General features: G+C 39.3%; 2 protein-coding genes across 2 annotated transcripts; both read left to right on the forward strand.

Moving 5' to 3' along the window:
- The first annotated feature begins 4147 nt into the window (after positions 1 to 4147).
- On the forward strand, positions 4148 to 8637 carry serpinh1a (serpin peptidase inhibitor, clade H (heat shock protein 47), member 1a). Its single transcript, XM_084075173.1, has 5 exons — positions 4148 to 4326; positions 5535 to 6157; positions 6675 to 6773; positions 6995 to 7227; positions 8039 to 8637. Exons 2-5 carry the CDS (start codon positions 5560 to 5562, stop codon positions 8339 to 8341), a joined length of 1233 nt encoding a protein of 410 aa, XP_083931299.1. The 5' UTR covers positions 4148 to 4326; positions 5535 to 5559; the 3' UTR covers positions 8342 to 8637.
- Positions 8638 to 11944: 3307 nt separating this feature from the next.
- acer3 (alkaline ceramidase 3) lies at positions 11945 to 24073 on the forward strand. Its single transcript, XM_084073443.1, has 11 exons — positions 11945 to 12079; positions 16785 to 16895; positions 17137 to 17189; positions 17526 to 17578; positions 18005 to 18086; positions 18189 to 18224; positions 19119 to 19177; positions 19819 to 19920; positions 20904 to 21008; positions 21212 to 21257; positions 21379 to 24073. The coding sequence occupies exons 1-11, from the start codon at positions 11971 to 11973 to the stop codon at positions 21430 to 21432; spliced, it is 810 nt and encodes a 269-aa protein (XP_083929569.1). The 5' UTR covers positions 11945 to 11970; the 3' UTR covers positions 21433 to 24073.
- Positions 24074 to 24519: the final 446 nt, after the last annotated feature.

The raw sequence follows: 24519 nt of genomic DNA on the forward strand, positions 1-24519 counted from the left end.
TACGTACATCCCACAGTCACAGCAACACGTCACAGGCTATCTATGGCTATTTTCATTTCATAAAACTGTAATCCATAATTGTACTGTAATCTTGAGAACCACAGATTTACAGTGAGCTGAGCACTGCAATAAAGTAATACAGTCTTAAAGCCCGCTAGCGGCCCCTAGAGGTTGTGCTGCTGCTTACACCGAGCCAGACCAAAGAGTTTGAACCGGTTTGACCTATATTCTTCGACACTGCTCATTTGTGTGTGTGTGTGTGTGTGTGTGTGTGTGTGTGTGTGTGTGTGTGTGTGTGTGTGTGTGTGTGTGTGTGTGTGTGTGTGTGTGTGTGTGTGTGTGTGTGTGTTGGTGTGTTGGTGTGTGTGTGTGTGTGTGTGTGTGTGTGTGTGTGTGTGTGTGTGTGTGTGTGTGTGTGTGTGTGTGTGTGTGTGTGTGTGTGTGTGTGTGTGAAAATTCTTGTAATTATAGTGACATTAATAATACTAGAACAGGCCAGTCCTCTGAGTACATATCTCCGCCAGGCTGAGATGCCTATAGCCAGCAGTGGCGGATCCAGGGGGAACCACAGACACATTGGCCCCAGCTGAAATCTGAATGGCCCCTGAAGTGCCACGCTCTGATCGGTCATCAGGGCCTGAGCACATCCAGTATACTCTCTGGTCTTTCAGAAATTTGCTCTGACTGAAAAACTGACTGTTGAACATTGGCAAGAACAATGCAATGGTTGCGCGTTGTTTGGTACTCTAGACAGAATTATTCAACATGCATCTACATTAGTTAATGAGCAATCTGGGAACCCATCGGCAAGTTGCAGAGCTCGGAATCTGTTCTTGAGTGATTAGTTAATGAGAGGCCTGACGTTTACCTGATATCAAAGTATACATTGATGTTGATACAAGACAAGAGCGTTGTGAAATCAGAGCAGATTTTCAGAGTGAATTTGCAAATACACTACCACAAACAATACACCACAAGCTCTGTGTTGTATCATTAGTCTCTCTAGACTTTGTGTATTGACAAGCTTTCCAATGATCTGCTGCTGTGCCATCCTATCCGATGGTGAATGTGGTTTAAAATCAGCCTATTTTTCCATTTCCATTTGCTTGCCCATGTCAACTTGGGATGTCAGTTCAGATTCTGACAAAAATGTGCTGTGGACTGGTCACAATATCAAGGTTGTGAGTTCAACTCAGATTGAACAGCACTCAAATAATGCATAGTACTGTATGTCATTTTGGATTGAGTGTCTGCTATAAACATGAACTGAGCACATCTAATTTTTGTGTGTGCCAACAAACAATTTCAGCCAAGAAGAATGATGAATCAGATAATTATCCTCATGGAAAGAACACTTATAGCACTTTAGTATCAAATGTGTTCGTACACACATTTTGTGAATGAGGCCCAATGTGTGAAAAACAAGACAGGGTCATGAGTTTCAGTCCTGCCCTGCACTTCTTGGCTCGTCTGTCTGACTGTCTCTTGCCTCTCTCCGCCACCATTGGCCGATTAAATAATGAACGAGTTCATCTCATAAATTCTTTATGTTGCATTCTGGTTCTAAGTTCTTTTAAGGATTCCATGTTTTCCACAGCATTGCTCATGTTCATCCTCAAGGGTCACAGATTACTCCTTCTAATCTATTGCTTACCTAAGATTCCATATTTCTATATTTCACCCACTGGGTGGTGCCATTGCTTGTTCTAGCTCACTTTTACCACTCTCACTCATTCAATATGAGCCATCATTATGTCAGAGAACTTTGAAATGGATTAGATCACTTATGGACACACCCAACCTTGAATGTCACGCTTGAAAATGTACATACTTTTATATTAATACAACACTATCACAACAATAGATCAATGAAATGTAACATTTGTATTAATGTCCTTGTTTTATTGAGAATCTGCTTTATTAGCAAAATTAACAGCAAGCAAACTATCATTCAATTTGTTTAGGACCAGTTAAAGACAAATCAAATTAAATACAAAGGTCATCTAAAGAAGACAACATTGCCTATCCTTTGTGTGTGTGTGTGTGTGTGTGTGTGTGTGTGTGTGTGTGTGTGTGTGTGTGTGTGTGTGTGTGTGTGTGTGTGTGAAGTACACATAATCTAATTTGCAGCTGCACAACAACGACATCTGCACAATAAAGAGCTGTAGAAATAATGGTAACAGTGTTGACAGGACATGCATCCGATACTAACTTCCTGCTGCTCCACTGCCTGTTCGCTTCTAATTCAGAATGTAGAGCAGTGATGTAAGCGGGGGTGGATGGATACACATGACCTTGCAGAAAAGGCAAGGAGGAACCATGGGAAAACGTATCTTGAACTTCCAGTTTCATATGCAGCCGTTTTATACTGAAGACAATGTCCAGTGAAGGACCTATATGACTTCTATGGCATCAAATACATGATGAATTTAGGTCAAAGTTATTTGGACAGATATTATTGTGCTATGTAATTTTATTTAAACAACCACTATCTGGATTAAAATAGAAATACATATTGGTGTGAACTGACAATACTGTAGTGCTGATGTCAGGGACGGATTAAGACTCACAGCTAGGGGGCCCTGGACCTATTATCTTGTAAATCAACCCACCCCCTATGTTATTTAGATAGCATGTTTAGACAGATGGTTTGATGTTTACCTGCTATAGTTACTTTGTAGCACGTAATTGTTTTCTATTTACCATGCCATTTGATACTCTGCGTAAGAGCATCTGCTAAATTCCTAAACATAGAGTTTGTGTCATGGAAAAAAACATTCTGTCCATGCAGGAAGGTGATGAATAGTTTAAAATGTATTAGAAGATTGTGAAGCAAGTCAAGCAGGTAGCATCTTAGCCTAGCAAGGCTTCTGCCTCCCAGCTGTGTCCTCTTTCTGCTCTCCTCCTCCATCCCATCACATGACCTGTCTTTTAAGCAGTATTTAACCTTTTCAAACCCTACCCTCAAGGACAAATGCTTTGGGACCAATTATCTCCTTGCAAAAGGAGAACACCTTCTTTACCCTCAGGCTACTCAAAGACAGGCTTGTTCCATGGTTCAAGAAGGCGTGATTCAATGAAATGTAAAACAGTCTCACATGGAATGTATACAATACTTACTGTTTAGAAGAGAGGGTCGCTAAACCCAATCAATCAGAATGCTAATTTTATCCCTGGTAACAGTCCAATGTTTTTATGATGAGAATTCAATACACACTAGAAAGAAAAACACTGTCAAGTCCATTGCAAAAAGAAAGACAGGCTTTTAGGCAATGCGTTACAATAGTATGGGCTTGGAGTGGATGAGGAAATAACATATTAATAATGCATATTAGTCATTTCATATTTGCTATTACAGTTTGTGTCTTTCAATGGAGCATGTTGCTGTCTCCTTGAGTTTACATTCTAACGACTTCAGGGTTACATCTAGCATAATATGTGACCTAATTTAGTAACTGAGGTCATACATTAACTCTGGATGCTGTGTATCTCTGTGGCATGCTTAGTGAGCATTGTTTACAGACTAACTTTGTTGCCACTAACAGGTAGGCTGTTAGTGGCAACAAAGTTAGTCTGTAAACAACAGACAACTTCTATTAGAGTAGTTTGTTTTAAATGTTGGGCCAGTAACCTTAACGCTAGTGTACTTTAGTTTTAACCAAATCACTATGGATAATGTGAAGTCACATAATAAACGTCACAGTGCTGCTGGGCCCCTGAATAGGATCACCAACAGACACATACCAGCTCAGATAGGCAGAGCTGCAGACGTGGCAGGGTGGGGGAGGGGAGGAAATGGACAATAAAAGCTGTAAAACAACAAACACCATTATTTAACACATCTTATGGAAACATTTGGAAGTTTAGGTGAAGGAAAAATACATGTAAAATGATCTCTGCCAATATCCAGGATGATTGTGGTATAGTCTCTGGGTACACTTACTATGGTAGTCATAATGAACTTCTACCTTAAAATGTGGTGTCATTTGAGAATGCACCCGTAAGAGCCTATAGTTTTGTGTCTCTATGGTCAAATACCAGTGTCTCTTAATAAGTCTCCCAGGCTTTAGGACCTGGAGGAGGGAATTCTTCTTTCATAGCTCCGGTAACTGGATACCATGGGTGGGCCTAGGGGCTTAGGGTGGGCCCAGTCAGCCCAATGTGCATAGAAATCTCTGCAGCTCACACAAACACTCTCCTGCTGCAACAAAAATCGACTTTATTTATGCTGTAGACTAGAGTGTGTAGACTTGTTGAATGATCTATTCATCTATCAGATAACGGGTGAGGACGGCTTAGGATAAATGACTGGAAAAGCCTAATACGGTAAGTTAAAAAAAGAGTGGGGCACGGTGCTGTGTTAATGGTGGAAAGTTTCTGGTCCATGGAATCTGCCTCTGCATACAGAGGCAGTAGTTTTTGAGCAGTAGTAGTTTTTGAGCAGTGTGGTTTCTTAAGTACTTCGTGAAAACTTGAACATTTTGCAAACATCTATTGTACATAATTGGAAATACAGGACATGAGAATTGAGACATTAAGAGCAACATGGTTTCCCCATAGATGGGTAAAATGACATGTGAAACCATTGCTAAGACTGCCATTTTGTACAGTAGCTATTATATCTATAAAGGACCCTCCCATTAATAGCTCGCTTTTGCAACATTTTACTTAATTTAGTTTTATTATGATGGGATACACTCCTTGACAATGAAGCTAAAACAAGTTGAAATGCATTCACAATGCACTATAAAATATGTTTTCCTGCCATGCTTATCCATGGAATAAATGTTACACAAAACTTTGACAAAGAATGATTGTTAACCATTTGCACGGTGTCAATTCTGGTTCGCCAGTCCCATGTCCAATGAGATGAATGAACTTCACTTCATACATGACAGTTAGTCATGCAGTTTTACCTTATAAGGACATGGACTTTTTTTTTACTAGAATTGTTTGAAATAATAATAATGTTCACAGTAATACTTAACATACTATATGCTATCTATATAAAAATCATGTGAAATTGCTGGTCAGCAGTAAGGTTAAAATATTTCTGGATATATCCTTCAAAAGACACTGATTTGAAGCATGTTGAGGTCAGATACCATCTTTTGCTCAGACAGTGACCTTTTAGTGGACCTGTTGCTACACGCTCTGAGTAGGACAAAGAATGCACCTAGTAATTTCTTTACAGCAAGGTCCCAGGTTTAGGTTGTATTATGCACTAAGCAAGTGTTCATTCTTCATTCTTTAGTTATAACTCCAGTATTGCCAAAAGAATGACACACACGCTCAGTTGGCCAATGTTTTTGGCTCCAATGTTGCATCCTGTAGCTGCCTACGTGGCAGGAGTCCTTGATTGTCATTGCTAACCCTGCTCTCAGTCTATCATCTAAACTGCAGAGTAAAAATCATGGCTATCCTCATCTGGGATAAGTCATGGTGGCTGAGGTGCTTGAATTGATTTGGGAAAGTAGAATCAGAAATTAATAATATTGTTTGTAAGTGATGATTATCTCTGTATCTCTTCATAGGTTTTCATCCATTTCTGTGCTAATTATGTGGGTCACAAATCTAGTGGCACTGGTGCTACTGGCCACAGGAGCCTCTGCTGCCACCGCTGCCTCAAAAGACAAAGTCCTCAGTAACCACGCCACCATCCTGGCTGACAACAGTGCAAACCTGGCTTTTAGTCTGTACAAGAACATGGCTAAGGACAAGGGCCTGGAGAACATCCTCATTTCTCCTGTGGTGGTCGCCTCCTCCCTGGGTCTGGTGGCTCTTGGGGGCAAGGCCTCCACTGCCTCCCAGGTAAAAACCCTGCTGAACGCTGATAAAGTTAAAGATGAGCAGCTGCACTCTGGCTTGGCCGAACTTCTGACTGAGGTGAGCGATCCCAAGACCCGCAATGTCACCTGGAAGATAAACAACCGCCTGTACGGGCCCAGCTCTATCACCTTTCAAAATGATTTTATCAAGAGCAGCAAGAAGCACTACAAATGTGACCAATTCAAGATTAACTTCAAAGACAAGAAAAGTGCTGTAAAGTCCATCAACCAGTGGGCAGCCAAGTCCACAGATGGCAAACTGCCTGAAATAACAAAGGATGTGGAAAAAACGGATGGAGCCATGATCATTAATGCAATGTTCTTCAAACGTGAGTCCATTTTTTTAACTAATAACCATGACCTTTTCATTATCTCCTTAGGGTTAGTGATATTTGTTGGTTAAAAGTTTAAACTAAAAGTAAAAAAAGCTATATTCTGATAGTAGCTAATCATTGCTATGAGGGTTCTCCCAGTCTCTCCAGCTTTTGAACAAACATAAAATAATTTTTCAGGTGGGTTGCCAAATTCAGCAATCAGAAGAGATACCCATTTATCAGTTTCAATTGCTTCAAATGTTCCATTTCATGTTATCACTTCCAACTTCACTTGTTTATCCTGGCTGTATCCATGCAGTCAAATGTCCTTATCCTGATTGGATAAAATCTGTATCTCGACCTGAAAGTCTATTTTCTTTTTACTAAAACGCTGCAGAGATGGGGAGACCCCCGTTAGTGAACAAACACTCTATGGCAATGATTACTATCAGTATAGAGCTATTTAACACTTATTTTAACAAAAGAAAATAACTTACTGCACCTTTAATCTATGTCATCTCTATGTATGCAGCCCACTGGGATGAGCAGTTCCATCATCAGATGGTTGACAACCGTGGCTTCTTGGTATCCCGTGGCTACACTGTGTCGGTACAAATGATGCACCGTACAGGTAAAGGCCTTTCTGATTCAATCTCTGTGCCAGGCTTGAGGCTTTATTAGGTACCAAAGTGATGTGACATTGTAGTGAAAGCCTTGAAAAGGGTGAGAATTACAAGAAGTTTTTAGTTTGAAATTACACTTCTATAGGTTGACAGAGGGCTTAGTTACACAATTAGTCTCAATACTGATATCATGCTTAGTTTTGAACAACATTCACTCTGTTCATCACAGGACTCTATGGCTTCTATGAGGATAAAGCCAATAAGCTGACAGTGTTGAGTATGCCTCTGGCCCATAAGAAGTCCAGTGCAGTGTTGATCATGTCCACCGGTGTGGAGCCTCTAGAGAGGCTGGAGAAGTTGCTAACCAAGGAGCAACTGGACGCCTGGATGGGCAAGCTGGAACAGACCGCTGTAGCCGTGTCCCTGCCCAAAGTCAGCATGGAAGTGAGCCACAATCTGCAGGTAAGCGACCAAGGGACCATGGTTAAAAACAATTTACAGACTATTAAAGGAGAATTCCGGTCATTTTAAGTGTTATGTTTGATGTGTGTCAAATCACTTACCAACGTAGAAATGAAAATCGCGTTACTCCACTGATCCCCCTATCGACCCCCACCGTTGTCATTATAGGAGGATATAGGATAGCCCAAATTCGCCTATTTTAACCAATGCAAAGTCTGTTTTTTTGCTTCTAGTACTCATTGTTGAGTCCCATGATAATGTAACAGGCGCTAAAACTCCCGACAAGCTAACGGCTAATAACAGAACGAGCTAATGCTGGTTGCTGGTTTCTCTCCCGACCTGGCAACCTGGGGCTGCCATGCAGAGAGATAAGCAGCCCCAGCATTAGCTCGTTTGTTATTAGCCGTTAGCTTGTCGGGAGTTTTAGCGCCTGTTACATTATCATGGGACTCAACAATGAGTACTAGAAGCAAAAAAACAGACTTTGCATTGGTTAAAATAGGCGAATTTGGGCTATCCTATATCCTCCTATAATGACAACGGTGGGGGTCGATAGGGGGATCAGTGGAGTAACGCGATTTTCATTTCTACGTTGGTAAGTGATTTCACACACATCAAACATAACACTTAAAATGACCGGAATTCTCCTTTAACAACTTTTATTTCTATGTCAACAACATTAAGCCACGCGTCCCTATTTTTGGCATGTCATATATTAGTTTTTGATGTTTTTGCAATGCAATGCCTTGTGAGCTTATAGTGAACCTCCTGACCCTCATAACTGGACCTTCTCTTGTCTCCCTCTGTGTAGAAACATTTTGGGGAGTTGGGTTTGACAGAGGCAGTGGACAAAACCAAGGCTGACTTCTCCAACATCTCTGGGAAGAAAGACCTGTACCTGTCTAATGTGTTCCATGCCTCTGCCATGGAATGGGGCACTGAGGGAAACCCCATTGACATCAGTGTCTTTGGCACAGATAAGCTGAAAGACGCCAAGCTCTTCTATGCTGACCACCCATTCATTTTTCTAGTGAAGGACCAGAAGACTAACACAATCCTCTTCCTTGGCAGGATGGTCAGGCCTAAGGGAGATAAGATGAGAGACGAATTATAACCATGCTTTTATATTACTAAGTTAAATGTTTGCGCTTCTCGATTGCGCTCGTGTGTGTATGTGTATGTGTATGTGTATATGTGTGTGTGTGTGTGTGTGTGTGTGTGTGTGTGTGTGTGTGTGTGTGTGTGTGTGTGTGTGTGTGTGTGTGTGTGTGTGTGTGTGTGTGTGTGTGTGCGCGCACACGCGCGTGTGTGTGCATTTCCCGATAAATGTAAGGAGAGAGAAGTAAAATGTATTGTATATTTAATATCCAATTAGTACATTCCCTTAAATTACTGCTGTAAAAAAGAGAACTTCACAATGCACAACTCAAGATAATGTTCTTGTATATTTTGTCCATTGTTTGATTGAGCAAAGTCTGCAAAACCACCAACTTTCCATTGGAGAAGTTTTTGCTCTCACTGTGTGACATATTGCACTAGTAATTGTGTTTCACATTGTAGAAGAATACTTACATTAAGTATAAACTCCCAGAATACTGATTTCATTTGACCTGACATTCGTCGTTACTTGAAACTACAGAGGAGAAATCATGTGACACTATCATTTACTGTACATAGCATACTTTCTGTGGAGCCATGATATACAAATACTGTAGTTTCCACTACATTGGAACAAATTGTTGTTACATTTTACCACCATCAAATTGTATACTGTATCTTTTTTTTTTTTATCTGTATTTTCACACACAATGAAAATCTTTCCCAGCATTATAGGGTCTGCATTGTTTGAGTTAGTGATATCACTGTGCTGCACTAGAAACTAAGAAGGTGATTTATGAGCTCTTTCCTCAAATATTTTCCCACAAACAATTATTTTTTAGAGGAATGGTTTACGACTGTTACAAATGACCACTTTTTACAATAAAAGTAAGGAAGAAATTGAGCTGTCATTCATTTTATCTGGTGCTACTGTCATGTCTTACATTGGTATCTTAAATGTAACACACTCACTCATCTCATTTTGCTTGAATGATATACCTAGACTGCTTAGCCTTGTGCAGTGTTGGTCAAGTCAAGACTATCCTTTGGAATTTGGAATGACATGAGACAATTTCAGTAATGAAGATATTTTCACCTTCAGACAGCTCTAGATTTAATTTTTATCAATTACAAAATGGCATAAATGTGGAAAATTATATACATGATGTATGGACCTCCAGCACAATAAGTTACTCCAAATACCAGCATATTTCTGAGGTGACAACAATATGATGAAACTAGTTCTGAATACAAGCATAAATTATGCTTGTATCTTTTCACAGAACATTATAATCAAGGACTTTTTTAAGTATCTACCGCCATCTAGTGGACACCTTTAACACTTCGTCATTTTAAGAATTCAGAGTTCTGCTCTTTTCTCTAGGAGTGCAGGTAGATTGCTGCTTATCTTGAACACTCAGCCTGTGTGATTAATTTCCTTCTGGGTAACACTGCTGGCACACATCTGCACATATGCCATTAGAGGCCAACCATATGAAGGACTCTAATGAATACTAATGAATACTCCATCCATACTATGAGCCATATGGAGTATTAGCCTATTTCATGGTCATTGACCTGTGCCAAATCTGGTATATAAAAAAAAACATGTCTTCAATGGTGACATTTGTGGCATGGGTGGAAGTGAAATCGCTTTTGTCCCTGTGTTTAGCCCTGAATGTATGACAATTTGACACAAAATTAAAATGTTTAATTATCAAGTGGGTCTTTGGGAGCCTTAGCATATCAAAAAATATGTTTATCACATGAATACTACAGAGATAATGTGCACGGATTTGTTTGAGTTTTGAATGCAATCTGTAAGAGTAATAAGTTAACAAAAAGTGTGTTTTGAAGTAAAATGGCTGAAACTCTAGTAAGGTGGAAATGGGCATGGTCTATATGGGGAGTTGCGTTATGAGCCTTTTATACAGTCTATGGTCATGATCCAAGGAATCCAGGGAAATGTTTTTCTTTTTCTTTTTTGGTAGGCTACGTCCTGCGTGGTTCAAGAGGCCAAAATGTAAAGTAGTATGTTATAGTGCCACCAGGGGGCTGATTTGAAAAATGAGGGGGGGGGGGGGGGGGGTGTTCTTCCTTGGCTTACTGGGTGTATGTAATATATGCAAAGTTTGACACTGATCGATCAGTGAGTGTGCAGGGGGTACAGGTGTTTTTGATGAATCTAACATGTTAAAAATGGAGTTTGACGTTATAATGGGTTTGTAAAGGAAGGGGGCGTGTCTGATAAAATTAATATCAAATATCTAAATACTGAATCAAGCAATTTAAAAACTATCTGGGGGGGGCTCACAAAAGCCAGAGTAGACGATAAAATTACCCAATTTATTGCCACACAAGTTCTATGCAGTGACAATGAAATGCAAATTTTCAAAAATCCTGTAAGACATCATAGATTTGTTTCCATCTCAGTCAGTGTCAAACTGACTAGCCTGTAGGCAATCAATTTTCACTGAAAGTCAGTAATGTAAAAGAAGTGAAAGTGTAATTTATTTCATAAAAAAATGTTTCACCAATTTCTTAGTTAAAAAAGTTCGGATCGAAATGGGGTTCTTTTTTTATATCTTGTAGGGTGTGTGTGGGGGTGGGTGGGTGTTTTTTATTTATTTTTAATTGTTGTTGTTTTTGTTGTGTCTTTTGTTTTTTTGTCATTGTGAAGAAAAAAACAAACTTATATGACATGTTTGTCTAAATATAAAAATATATATTTAAAAAAAGGTTCGGATTGTTCAAGAGTGCATCATCATTAAATTGTTATATAGCCTAATTACAAATCTACTTTTCCCCCATTTGTTGATAATCACACCAAAGATAACCATGTAATTGTAAACGTATTACGTTTACCAACTCATGCATGACTGTAATTGCGTTATTACAAACCCAGTGGTGGAAAAAGTATAGCCTACTCACATGTTTTACTTAAGTAAAGGTTGTAAGTAAAGTCCGGAATTCAAAATGTAGCCAAGTACAAAAGTATTGGCATCAAAAATTGTACTCAAGGTACCAAGAGTAAAAGTACTCATATGCAGAATGTCCCATTTCAAGTTTTCAAATGAACACAAATCTTTTGAAAATAGCAAATCTACAAGCTCACAATGGTAGCATCTCGAGGCATTGTGAGCTTGTAGATCAAATGGCTGAAGTGGTTAATGTGTGTTTTGTGATAATAATCAAAATCTACAAAGAAACTAACTAAAAATGTCAAATAGAGGAGTAAAAGTACAATATTTGGATCTGAGATAGTCAGGGACGTGCTGGGCCCCTAATTCAGCCTGGGAATCTCAGACAGAGAGGCCCGTAAAGTGCGATTGTTTTTAAACGGCCGGCCTGGTCCTGGAATGGAGAGGCCTTTCTGGAATAGTCCCAAATTTCCCAGTGGCCAGCACGTCCCTGACTTTGGACATTGAAATAAAGTACAAATACCTCAAATGTGTAAGTACAGTAGGCCTACTTACTAAGTAAATGTACTTTGTTACTTTCCACCACTGTACACACCCTCCCTGATAATGGTGAGGGGGAGGAGTGATAAGGCTGTGATGATGGCGCTATAAGATACGTTAGGCTGCTAGAATACAGTAGATCCATCCTCCCCCTCCGTCTCAACTAGTCCGCTGTTCTGCCACCATGGCTCCCTCCTCCTCGTTAGACAGACAGGGATACTGGGGGCGACCCACTTCAACACTGGACTGGTGTGAGGAGAATTATGTCGTCACTTTCTACATCGCAGAATTCTGTGAGTAAAATGCAAATATAGGCTCGGGATTAATAAGGACTCATTATTAAAAGTATGAAAATGCGACCGGCGGTAACGCTGAGGATCTGATAGCTGCATGCACGGAAGGAAGGCGGTGTTGCCATGTCGGCTTATTATAAGCGGGCTTCATTTTCTGTAAAGTTGCTTGTACAAAATTGGTCGTTGCGGGTTGAGTTTTATTTATTATGGCTGAAGTGTAATTGCTTATTTAGGGCTTGTTTAACCAGTGGTTCTCAAATATTGTCATGAAAATGTTTTGTGCCCAGGGAGCATTTGTGTTGTTAGAATGTTTCAAAATAATATTACAAATATTCCAAATGTTATTGCAAGAGTTTTTGAAAATAGCAGATCTACAAGATGCAACGCGTTGTGCGTTTGTAGATCGGCTGTTTTCAATTTTTTCAAATAGCCGACGCATGTCGGTTTATAAAGTGCTCATGTGGCCGCTTCTTTTGGGCTTGTTTTCCTCGGCGTGGTTGCTTATTTCTCTCACACCAACCTGGTAACACTGAAGGAAGGTCGAAGCCGAATAACGTAAACAGAGAGCTCAGCTGCGGCTCTATTTGTTTTGTTGTAATGGTATTTCATATTGGCGTATAGCAGCTGTTCTTACACACGACAGTGTGTCTGTCAGTGGATGTCTTCACATTTTGCAAGCCTAGCCTACCCCTTTCCATTTAGGCTGTTTTGCATGACATATTGAATGAACTGGAACCTGCATGCAACCACAGCGGATACAGTGCAGCGTTACCAGATTATGTGCAACCAGGGTCTAGGAAAACAAGTCCGAAAGAAGCGGCTAGGCCACATGAGCACTTTAAACCTATATATGCATTGGCTATTTGAAAATAGCACACCTAGAAGCTCACAACATAGATCTGCTATTTCAAAAACTCTTGCAATAAAATGTGGAATATATTCTAAAAACACAAATGCTCCCCTGGGCACAAAACGTTTTCATGAAAATATTTGAGAACCACTGGTTTAAATAGTAATACGACATTTTGGAAGCAAGCCTAAATAAGCAACGACTCTTTAAGAAACAAGCCCCAAAAACCGCAACCCGCAACTACCAATTCATAACAAGCAACTTTGAAAAAGCCCAAAGTCGCTTATAATAAGCCGACATGGCAACACTGCTGCTGACTAGTGGCTTATACTATAAATACTTCATTTCACAGCACTCATCATGTCATGTCCCTGTCTAGTCCTGAAGTCTCTCATCACATCATGTCCCTGTCTAGTCCTAAAGTCTCATCATGTCATGTCCCTGTCTAGTCCTGAAGTCTCTATCATCACATCATGTCCCTGTCTAGTCCTAAAGTCCCATCATGTCCCTGTCTAGTCCTAAAGTCCCATCATGTCATGTCCCTGTCTAGTCCTAAAGTCTCATCATGTCATGTCCCTGTCTAGTCCTAAAGTCTCATTATGTCATGTCCCTGTCTAGACCTGAAGTCTCATTATGTCATGTCCCTGTCTAGTCCTAAAGTCTCATTATGTCATGTCCCTGTCTAGTCCTAAAGTCTCATTATGTCATGTCCCTGTCTAGTCCTAAAGTCTCATTATGTCATGTCCATGTCTAGTCCTAAAGTCTCATTATGTCATGTCCCTGTCTAGACCTGAAGTCTCATTATGTCATGTCCCTGTCTAGACCTGAAGTCTCATTATGTCATGTCCCTGTCTAGACCTGAAGTCTCATTATGTCATGTCCCTGTCTAGTCCTAAAATCTCATCCTGTCATGTCCCTGTTTAGTCCTAAAGTCCTATCACGTCATGTCCCTGTCTAGTCACGTCCCTGTTGAACGAGATGCATTCACTGTAACTGTAACTAGTCATTCACATTACATTTAACTTCGAGAGCATATACAACATAGCCTAACCAAATTGTACCATTTTGTACACCGGGTACATTTCGTTCCATTTCGTGCACTCTGAGTTACAAATAGATACATTAACAGTATTTTTTACTTTGATATTAATACAAATTGTGTCCATCATCATAATAATAATAATAATAATTATTATTATTTTTAAATGTTATCCCACGATCTTTGTAACCCAGTGCCAATTGCCTAAACTGTAATCCTGGGCACTGCTCTCCCTCTGCCAGCTCATGCTTCCTTCAATGCATGAGTGAGCAGGCCGCTTCTTATCACCTGACAGGGGGGAGTTTCCCCGGTAGGACGTAGCGTGTGGAAGGAACGTGTTTTTCCAACCAGTTCCTTTCCCCTCCATCAGGAACTAATGGGGAACTAAAAACGTACAGTCACTGCACTTTTGAAGGGACTTCAAGTTAAGCTATTGTCATTACCATGTACCATCAAATTATTCCATTGACAATATTTGTATCTCAAAAAAGAGATAAATCATTAAGTCGAATGTGTATGTTGAGATTAAAGTAACCTACGGTAATTAAATTACGATAAAACATTTGTCTTGTCATTGGTATAGTCTGGATAATTAAGTCTACTGTTTAAGTTCTGCAACTGATTCAACAGGCATTTTATTGAAATTATGATTGTATGACTAGTTGTCTCAACAACATTTAACCCACTTAGATGTTGTGCTTTATCATGCATGCAACAGTTTATCTAAGATGGACCCAAGCCAAGTTGGTCAAAGTGTGTGAGACTAGTGTTTACTCTTTCACCTCTCCTTGAGACATGTGACCTATATTACAACTAGTCTCTGTGGTACTGTACTCAGTATTGTTGTCTTGTAATAAATAGGCTACTATACTAACAAGCCTCATAGAACTTAATGAAACACATATACTTTACATGAAATTCTGATTCTGATGAAACACCAAAAGCCTTGGGCACTGCCCTAAGAATGTTGTAGTATTATTTAAGGACTACAGTAGATAAAGGAATATTGTCTTGTCCATAATTTGAATTTCTTCTTAACATTTTCTTCCACAAACCTTTTCCTGTACCAGACACAAGCATAGCTCAATGGATACTGTCACGCATGAACTGATGGCAGAGGAGGACTGTTTGTTATTTAAACTATGTGACTGTGTAAAGTAAACTATAAGTTCAAAGAGTGTGCTTTTGTTCAGTAAACCTGGTGTGGAAGACACAAAGGCAGAGGCCACCATGATTTTTAACCCTCATGTGTTGCAGGCTTTTGAGTGTTTCTGTTATCTCAGAAGTTGGTGCCTCAGCAGATGAGAACAATAGAAGGCCAGCATGAGGTCAAAGAGATGGCGGTCAAAGAGAGACATGCACTTTTTTCATTTGGATAATAACACATTATTGTCACAGAGACATTAAATAGAAGACTAGTAATCATGGCATACAGTAAGTGTTATCAGAATCTAAAGTCCAAACATTCTAATAACTCCATATTTTGCAGCAAAACCTTGACTTTTAAACCTTGACTTCTATCAGTCACATGCAGATAAAGAAAGATAGAGTTTTATGTCAATTGTGCAAATAGTTATCTGCATTTATTAGTTGTACTCCACATTATAATCTAGGCTAGTTGACTAAGCACACAGGCATTTACTGGCAGTGGGAAGGTGGATTACATGGTTACATGGTTAAGGCCTTTGCAGACAGGGTGCGATTTTTCGCACGGAAAAAAACGGGACAATATATTTTTTTTAATGAACACATGGTTCTCTATGACCTCATGCACACCGGCTGCGGCGATTCGTTTTTTTTCTTCTTCAATCGAACCCAGTTCGATTTGTGCGTCTTTTCGCATGCGGTAAAAACTGATTGACTAATCGCACCCTGTCTGCAAAGGCCTTTACATGGACATTCACACCTGTATACTCAGGGTCATGCACTGTTGGCCAGTGACTGGAGAGAAGTTGAAGGTTACAAACTTTGGTCAAGGCAAACTTGACAGTTGTGCTTGAAGTCTTACCTATCGTCCTCTGCCTAGATTGTCCCAACAATTCCAGAGATTTGCATGTCTGATGTAGGCCTGTCACAATTATTACATAATAATCGCCTAATCGCAATTGTTTGAGATAATCGCAATTATTTTGCATAATCGTCATCATCGTTTCCATGTTGAAAAATGTTCATGTATTTGCACAATTGAACATTTTCAATCTCCATTTTCCCCAAATAAATTGGAAATAGCAGATCTACAAGCTCAAACGCGTTTTGAGCTTCTAGATCGTCTATTTCCACTATTTATGTTTTTTTGAAAGTATGAAAGTTATTAAATTATGTCAGTCAATTCTTTGTATATTTTGGTTATTTGTTATGTCTGCCCTGTGCAACTTCAAAGCCTAAAGGCCAGTAATTTCTATTCATGTTTCAGTGTTCAACGACAAAAACACAATGAAATCGTTAATCGCAAAATATTTGTGTGACAATGAATCAGCATGTTAAATGTCATAATCGTGACAGCCCTAGACTGACGTTGAGGTTACAAGCTCACTTCCTTCACCATGCAGCTTGTTCTGCCCCACCTGAAATATCATAGCAAACAAACCTCTGGTGCAGTCATTACATTTCCGCAATAGGACACAAATAGCCTTCCTGTTACAATACCCACATAACACACACAAAAGAAACCCCTTCTATTGTGACACCTGATCACAGATGCTCTTAAGGGGCCGATCCACTTCTCGGACACATGAATGAAACGAGAGAGTTTAGCCATGGTACAGATTGTGTATCCCTCTGTTTCTTGATGTAGCCTATCCCATTTTCTCAAACAGGGAACACCGTCAGTAACCTGATTATGATCCTTCCTCCAATCTATGGTGCCATTCGGACATTCCAAGATGGCCTTGAGTTCCGCTACATCTGCTCCTTTCTGGGACTTGCAGGTCAGTTTGTTGTCTTTGCTCATGGAGCCACAAAGTACGCTGCAACCAAATGAACCATCAGGGACTTAGTATGATTCTCTTCTATGAATCTTTTCACCCCCCACAGTAACCTTGTTAACTATCCAGTGTTTCCTTACCAGATGTTATCATAATACATTATGATCATATCCTGGTTTGTGGAAATTTGAGAGGGGAGTTTGTCTTTACTTTCTCTTTGACTCTTGTGTGTGTTGTCACCCAGCCGTTGGCGTTGGTTCCTGGTGTTTTCACATGACCCTGCTCTATGAGATGCAGGTGAGCTGACGTACACTTTCTATAAATACAATCACCATTTGTCAGCAAGAAGTTGTATATACACAATCATGACCACGGGTGACTGTTCAGTCAGTTCAGCAGTTTTGTTGTTGTTGTTGTTGTTGTTGTTGTTGTTGTTGCTGCTGCTGCTGCTGCTGCTGCTGCATGTGACTGTGACTAAATTGTCTTAGCATAGCATTGGAAATGATTTGTTTTGGAAACTGTAGTGAGGATTATCGTAAAATAAAATCTGCCTACTGCATGTTGAATCAATCAGGGGTCCTAATGTGTATTATACTGTATGAATGTAATGATTATGTCTATTCTCACCTCCAGTTACTGGATGAGTTGCCAATGATTTACAGCACATGTGTCTTCGTCTATTGCCTGTAAGTGGTCTAGCTTTTTGGATTTATCATTAGTTTTTATTTGTACTTTGCTATGGTAGACTACTCAAAACACCATTCAAGCCCATTGAGTGCATTTTGGTCGGATTAGGGGGTAAAGTGATACAACTAATCCCTCAGTTGAACAATTAAACGCAACTGTGGGTGTGATTTGTTTTCTTATAGGCTTAATTTATTCCTCATGTTGTATGAAAAACAAACAAACATACAAAAATGAACTGAAAAAGTATTGACGTTTGACATAAGGCATTTTCTTTTGTGTGACTAAGTATAAATTGGCCATTAGAGTGCTTACATTGGTACTACTAGACTAGTGTAACTATGGCTGAGCTTCAGTGTAGGATGCAGCTATACATTTGAACCTTTCCATTTAAAAAAGAGGTAACATTCAACTGATTTCTGTTTCAGATATGAATGCTTCAAGCAGGAGAACACCATCAGTTTATTTACTATTGCATTATTGTTAATCTTCAGTGTTTCTGTCTCTGTGGTGAGTATTTGTTGTATTTGTTGCCAATAATATAATAAGAGCTGTCATGCTATATGGAAAAGTATTTATCCACATCTTGACAAGAATCAACCTTTTCTGTAGGTGTATTTACAATGGAAGGAGCCTGTCTTTCACCAGGTAAGGGAGTTAACAGCATGAATGACATTGGCCTGTGTTTGCTTATTAGGGTTCAGTGTGTCCTCCGTTAGTTCTGTCTTGTGTAAACACTGCGCTAGCTGATAAGACTACGACATGTAACTCCATTTTATGTGTAGGTTTTTAACATAGCTAGAGGAGGGATACAAAATATGTACTATGCTTAGTTTATAGTTATTGTATGCCGGTGTCGTGCGGCAAAAATAGCCTATTTACTGTACAAGCTCACAATTGTGATGTATATTGGTTATTTTCACCACACAGTTATACAACAATTATACAGCAAAGTATCATTCAGGCATAAGTAGTTAAATTGTGAGATCAACCACAATAATCCATTGTTGGGATACCTGTGCTTGGGATGGGTGCTAGAAGAAAAAATCCATAGGAGTTTTAATATGCAAGCCTGCTATTCCCTCTTATGGTGTTTATATGTAAATAGTGAAGAATCTGACTGCATGTCAGGACCAACTGACAAAGCAGCCATTGTTTAGTCTTTGAGGCTGGCTTTGCTTACTGACCATAGTACTGCATAGTGGCACACAGGTAGACACAGCTGTCAATGCCTGCTGTTTCACACTCTGACCACAGTGACCAAACCAGAGGAAAGACTTTTGGGGAAATCCTTGCTATATGATCCACCCAGGATCACTTCTATTCAAATCTCTGCGGAGTTGTTGATAACCCAAATGAGAGAAAACACCAAATATAAATTTGTATGTACAGCCAGTATTCTTCTAGACTGTACTTTGTGCAAATTACTAGCTGAGTATTGAATTAGGTTTTTTTGCATGCATGGATTTCTTGTGCAAGTGTGGAAGCCATTTCAAAATCAAATGCACTTTAATTTTGATTTCATTCCTAATTTGTTTACAGGTCATGTATGGTGCACTGGTAGCATGCCTAGTGATGCGATCTATCTTCATAGTAACATGGTAAGTTGGAGGAGCAGGAAATTATTGATATTGTAATACTAAATGAATTGCTGCGCCTTAAAGGACAACTTCACCCATTTTCAACCTATCTTCATATAAATGGTCCTCACCAATGCTCATTATAATATCGTACCATTTTTGTCTACCCGGTCTGTGTCTCATCGATGGGGAATCCAAGCTAATAGAAACTGCAAGCTTTCTATTTCTGGGAAGTTAGCATGCTATAATGGAAGCCATTGTTCTCGTGTTAATAAAAAAAAAAAGTGTGAGATCTTGTTTGAAAAAAGAAAATAGCCTACAGATGATGTCACTGGTAGGCGGGTTTCTGGAGTGTCCACAGCCCTCCTATGAGACTCAGACCGAGTAGAATTATTTTATTTTTTACCATTTTATCATGAGCATTAGTGAAGACCATATGAAGATATGTGAAGTCGTCCGTTGATCCTTTTACAGTTTACTTTGTCATACAATTTTGTTTCCAGTGGAAAAGCTGCGCTTTTCAGCGAGCGACATGGTTGTACAACTAGCCGTTGATGTTCTGTTCCATACAGTTGGTAAAGAGATATTAAAGTGTGTGTGTGTGTGTGTGTGTGTGTGTGTGTGTGTGTGTGTGTGTGTGTGTGTGTTTGTTTCACTCGTAGGGTGTACCCCTGGCTCAGGCCAATGTGTTACACCTCCTTATGTGTCTTCTTGTTAGGATTCCTTCTGTGGAATATTGACAACATCTTCTGTGACTCATTAAGGTAAGTACATAAAAAAAGGTGCAGCTGAGGTTACACACCTACTGAAGCCATTCTGCCTCTAAATGGCCTGTTTCCAAAGGGAGGTGCCCTGGAACAAAGTTGATTTTTATGATAATACAGTGAGCAGTACTGACGCAACATGTATTTGATGCTACAGCTTGTGAATAATATTAGTGAATCATATTTTTATAGTTAGCAGTACTTCAGGGGCACATGTTTAACCTATTTGTGATATGAAGTTATTATGTCCCAGCTAATTGGAGTTTTCAGTTATATTAATTGAATGGGAATGTCACACTTGTTCTAATGAACTTTTTAAAGATGTGCTTAAACAACTTGTTCTTGTATGCTTATAAAGATCTGTTTAATCAGATAGCAGCAAATAAACCCCTAACTTACCTGTACGAATAGAGACATGGGGTCACAATGCATGGGCACTGGTGCGTGTTCACATCAACATAATTATACAGTACACAGAGGAGAGGGTTGATACGTCATTGGAGAGTCTTTGTCAACTTAGCATAAAATGGGGCACGCCAGTAGCTGAACGATTAGTAGTGCATCAACAACACAATTGCAGCATCCCAATTTTGATTCCTGCTGTACACCTGCATTGCATGTCCTTCTATACACGCATTTCTTTCTTTTTTTAAAACATACATTTTTGGGCTTTTTTTATGCCTATATTTGACAGGGCAGTAGGTTGACAGGAAATGGGGAGTGACATGCAGCAAAGGCCGTCAGGATCGGGAGTCGAACCCGCGACACGCCGTCAGGCTACATTCAGCCTAGGTGCCTGGACTGCTACGCCAGCGGTCCAGGCCTATACACACATTTCTTAATGAAAATATCAATTAATTAATTAAGAAACAAAAACTCCTTGATTAAATAGTAACTATTTTTCGGCGATAGTATTACCTTGAAGACAGACTAATCTTATAGATGTAATAGAACTTGACTGTGGACAATTCCTTGTCTCTTAGAGCCAGCAGGCATGCACTGCCACCTGGTGTTGGACCAATGACACAACTCCATGCCTGGTGGCATATCTTCACAGGCCTTGGGTCTTACCTCCACATACTGCTGAGGTAAGTGTCATGGCTTGTGTTTTCACAAAAGGGGAGGATGAGATCAAGTCAAGGGAACACATGCATTGCAGACTTATACATAATCACAATTATTGCACATTTCTCTAGATAAATGATATAACATTTCAAGGTAGTGATCATTGTCCTTTTGCACCAAAAAACAACACAACATAACACATCTTTTTTTGTTCACCAACTTGTAGCCTCCAGATCAGATCAACCTACCTCAAACACAGACCAAATTTAAAGGTATGTTATTCTTTGCATATGCAGTAGTGTTTTTATATGTGGCATTTATAATACTACATACATGTGTTGTATGGTCAAGTATCAAATAAAAGACTTAACGCCATGTGTAAAATCTGTTCAGTTTTTCTGTGGAGTGTGGCCGACTTTGCACATTGAGTCTCAGAAAACAAGCTGAAGGGATTGGGAACATTCAGAGACGATGACTGCGATGGAGCACATCAGTCTTCTGCAGGGATCTCAATCCACAACCAGAGGCCACATATACCCTAAAGGTGTCACGCCAAGGACCCTTCGGTTCTGCACTGTGAGGATGTGCCAAGTACAGCATAGCAGTGAGAAGTAAATGGAAGATTTCTTTGTTTGTTTGTATTGTTTTTCAAATATCATAATGATAATGATGTAGTTTTTCTGTAATGCTATTGATGTTTTTATTTGGTCATTCATTTCCATTGCAAATATCGTTGCTTTTGGGGGCGGAAACCTTTTATGGCCAACCACGTTCATTTTCATGACATGACAAAAAAAAAGAAAAACCTGTTCCAGTGGTTGTTATGAGATTTAGTCACAACTCAGAATTTGTTTTATTGGTTAGCCACTTTCAATCTGACATCCATATTTTGGACATGTCATTACAGGCAAAAATGAATTCGAAAATAGTCGATCTGGCATCACAAAGCTTTGTGAGCTTGTAGTCTACTATCTACTATTTTTGCTATTTTTATTTTATTTTTAAAGTATAAGATAGGGCTTAAGTGGTTAGATATTTGTAAAAACACAGAGAGACGTAAAGAGTGACCAATAGCATTGATCTATTAAAATAAATAAATATGGAAATACAAGGTTTCCACCGGACAGTGACGATATGTTGATGTAGTAGTCCATCGCTGCTGCAGTGGTAGATCTTGACTGGTGGAGGAATACTGGAAAATAACATTACTCTTGGATTAGATCAGATCATGCCCTAACTATGATCCATGATGCAAGGCAACGTCGAGGACTATACTGTATAATGTATAAAGTTGTAAGAGCCGCTGAAGGAACAGTGCATGAATCACAATATTTCCATATCCTTCTCAAGGACTTAAATGTGTTGATGTACAGTAAATGCTGGGACACATAGGATTTCAACTGCCAGCTACAAAGTAATACTTTGTTACTTACTGTAGTTCACTCACCGTTACTAGCAGTTACCCTCATTAGCAAGGTCACACTCTTAACATTAGTTGGCTGAAGCTGGTTATATCAAAACATGTTGAGGCTGTAATTGTATTTGACCACCAGATGCAAAAGCATTGTTTATTTTATTTTATTTTGTTTGTATACATTTTTTGTTGCAGGGTATAGGCGTACATTCAAGATTCAATCATTTTAATTTCAAACCATTTCAATGAAACATTTATTGGAATTTGTCTTGGTGTGTGCTTGGGGTATAAAAATATACAAATGCACAATAGCATAAACATACAATATAAAAGTAATACTCCCAACAAAATAAATAAAACAAGTGACTGGTGCAATATAAAGAAAATACCACTAGGGTACACAACCCCATTATCCTTAGTGTTTCTATTCTGGCCATGTCATATAGGCGAAAATAGGCAAACAATTGTACATTGGCTATTTTCGGTCAGGAGGTTGGGGGAAAAAGAGGGGACAATTATAGACCCCTGGGGGACACCTGTCAATGAAGTATATAGGGTTTAAGTGGTAAAGGGCCCTCACTGCCTCGCTCAGGATAAGTGCTGTTATGGAAATGAGTAGTTCTGGTCTTAATACTTGGTAACGTTTTACCTGAAGGAAATGGGACAAACAGTGCATTGGCTGGATGAGAGGGGTCCGTGAATATTTTCAGACCCATCCTCCCATTGAATAAGGGTGGTATAAATATCACAGACCTTTGGCAAAGCCTGTCCATTTATTTTTTGTTGTTGCCTTTACTACTGTACCTTCCTTATTAAGCTCCTTCCTATCATTGGCTGAGCAGCTTCCATTTAACACTGATGAGAATGTCAGAAGAACATTATTACAGCCCTGTAAATCAGCATTTCTCAAACATTTTGATATATTGTGAGTAAATATCCTTTCTTTCCTACAAATGTTATTTATTAAAGCTGCACAATGTAACTTTCCTCTTCTACCACGGATTTGAACCCAGTTTCCTGTGCAAGTGCTGATATTTTTACCATTGAGCTAATAGAGCCTGCCCGCTTGCTCAGGGGATAAAGTGAATCTTCATGTCAGATCCTGTGTCTAGGTGAGACATGACCTTTGACACAATCTAAATGTCTCAATAGAAGAGCAGGGAGACAAAATACAACCACCCCAATTGTAGTTATATTGTATTAACATACTGTACCATACAGATGGACAACATTACATTTCATTAATTCAAAAATTAAAAATTGAATCCAAACATTTAAGATTTCTTCTTCTTTTTTTCTTTAGTTTTTTACATAAATATGAAAATAGCTGATCTGCAATATCACAAATCCTTGTGATGCGCTGCATTGGGATTGCAGATCGGCTATTTTCAGTATTTCAGTATTTTTTGAAACAGGGCAAAGTTATTAATTCATAATGTATTGTTGTATGTTTGGGTCCTGGGGAGACACCAAATGTATCTTTTGGGACTTGAGCTGAAAAGTTTGGGAACCCCTGCTGTAAGTCACACATGGTATGGTGGTCCCAGGATTTAAGTTTAGGGTTAAGTTATTATGAACACAACAGCTCTGTATGCTGTTTCATCATTTCAGGGTCAGACCCATCACAGTGGTGACATGACACCTGCAAATCTGAAGAGAAATACAGTAATTGGTGTACAAGGAATACAGGAGAAGCAAACAGAACACAATTTCAAAACGCCAAATATACAGTACATGAACCTGTTGTCTCTCAGCTTAAGTCAATAAACAAGATGTGCATAATGTAGCATTGGCCTCTAAGTATTGTTAGATGTGTGTCAGTGCAGAGGGATACAGCATCCCTTTCCGTGTAAGCAAATTGAAACTGGTCAAGCGTCACACTGAACAGTGAGATACATGGTAATACATAAGAGACAAAGTTTACATAGTTTGAGAGACCAGTTAGAAATGTCAGTCAAAATCATAGGGTCTGCTGCTGCTTTCCTAGTTCTGTAGTTTTAGCAGCTTCATGACCACTTTAAACCCAACATCCATATTCTGGGGGTAACAAATAGCAGATCTACAAGCTCTGCAAATCGGCTGTTTTTGGCGAAGAGATTTGGTGTAGATAAGTGGTGCAA

This window comes from Gymnoscopelus microlampas, assembly GCF_963454915.1.
Source record: "Gymnoscopelus microlampas genome assembly, chromosome: 12".
NCBI lineage: Eukaryota > Metazoa > Chordata > Actinopteri > Myctophiformes > Myctophidae > Gymnoscopelus > Gymnoscopelus microlampas.

What these genes read in the sequence shown, in the direction of transcription:
- serpinh1a (XM_084075173.1), top strand. Translation starts at nt 5,560, where the DNA reads ATGTGGGTCACAAATCTAGTGGCACTGGTGCTACTGGCCACAGGAGCC. An exon ending in TAATGCAATGTTCTTCAAAC is followed by an intron (nt 6,158 to 6,674) that starts GTGAGTCCATTT and finishes CTATGTATGCAG; the next exon opens with CCCACTGGGATGAGCAGTTC. An exon ending in AAGTGAGCCACAATCTGCAG is followed by an intron (nt 7,228 to 8,038) that starts GTAAGCGACCAA and finishes CCCTCTGTGTAG; the next exon opens with AAACATTTTGGGGAGTTGGG.
- acer3 (XM_084073443.1), top strand. Translation starts at nt 11,971, where the DNA reads ATGGCTCCCTCCTCCTCGTTAGACAGACAGGGATACTGGGGGCGACCC. An exon ending in CTCCTTTCTGGGACTTGCAG is followed by an intron (nt 16,896 to 17,136) that starts GTCAGTTTGTTG and finishes GTTGTCACCCAG; the next exon opens with CCGTTGGCGTTGGTTCCTGG. An exon ending in TCAGTGTTTCTGTCTCTGTG is followed by an intron (nt 18,087 to 18,188) that starts GTGAGTATTTGT and finishes CCTTTTCTGTAG; the next exon opens with GTGTATTTACAATGGAAGGA.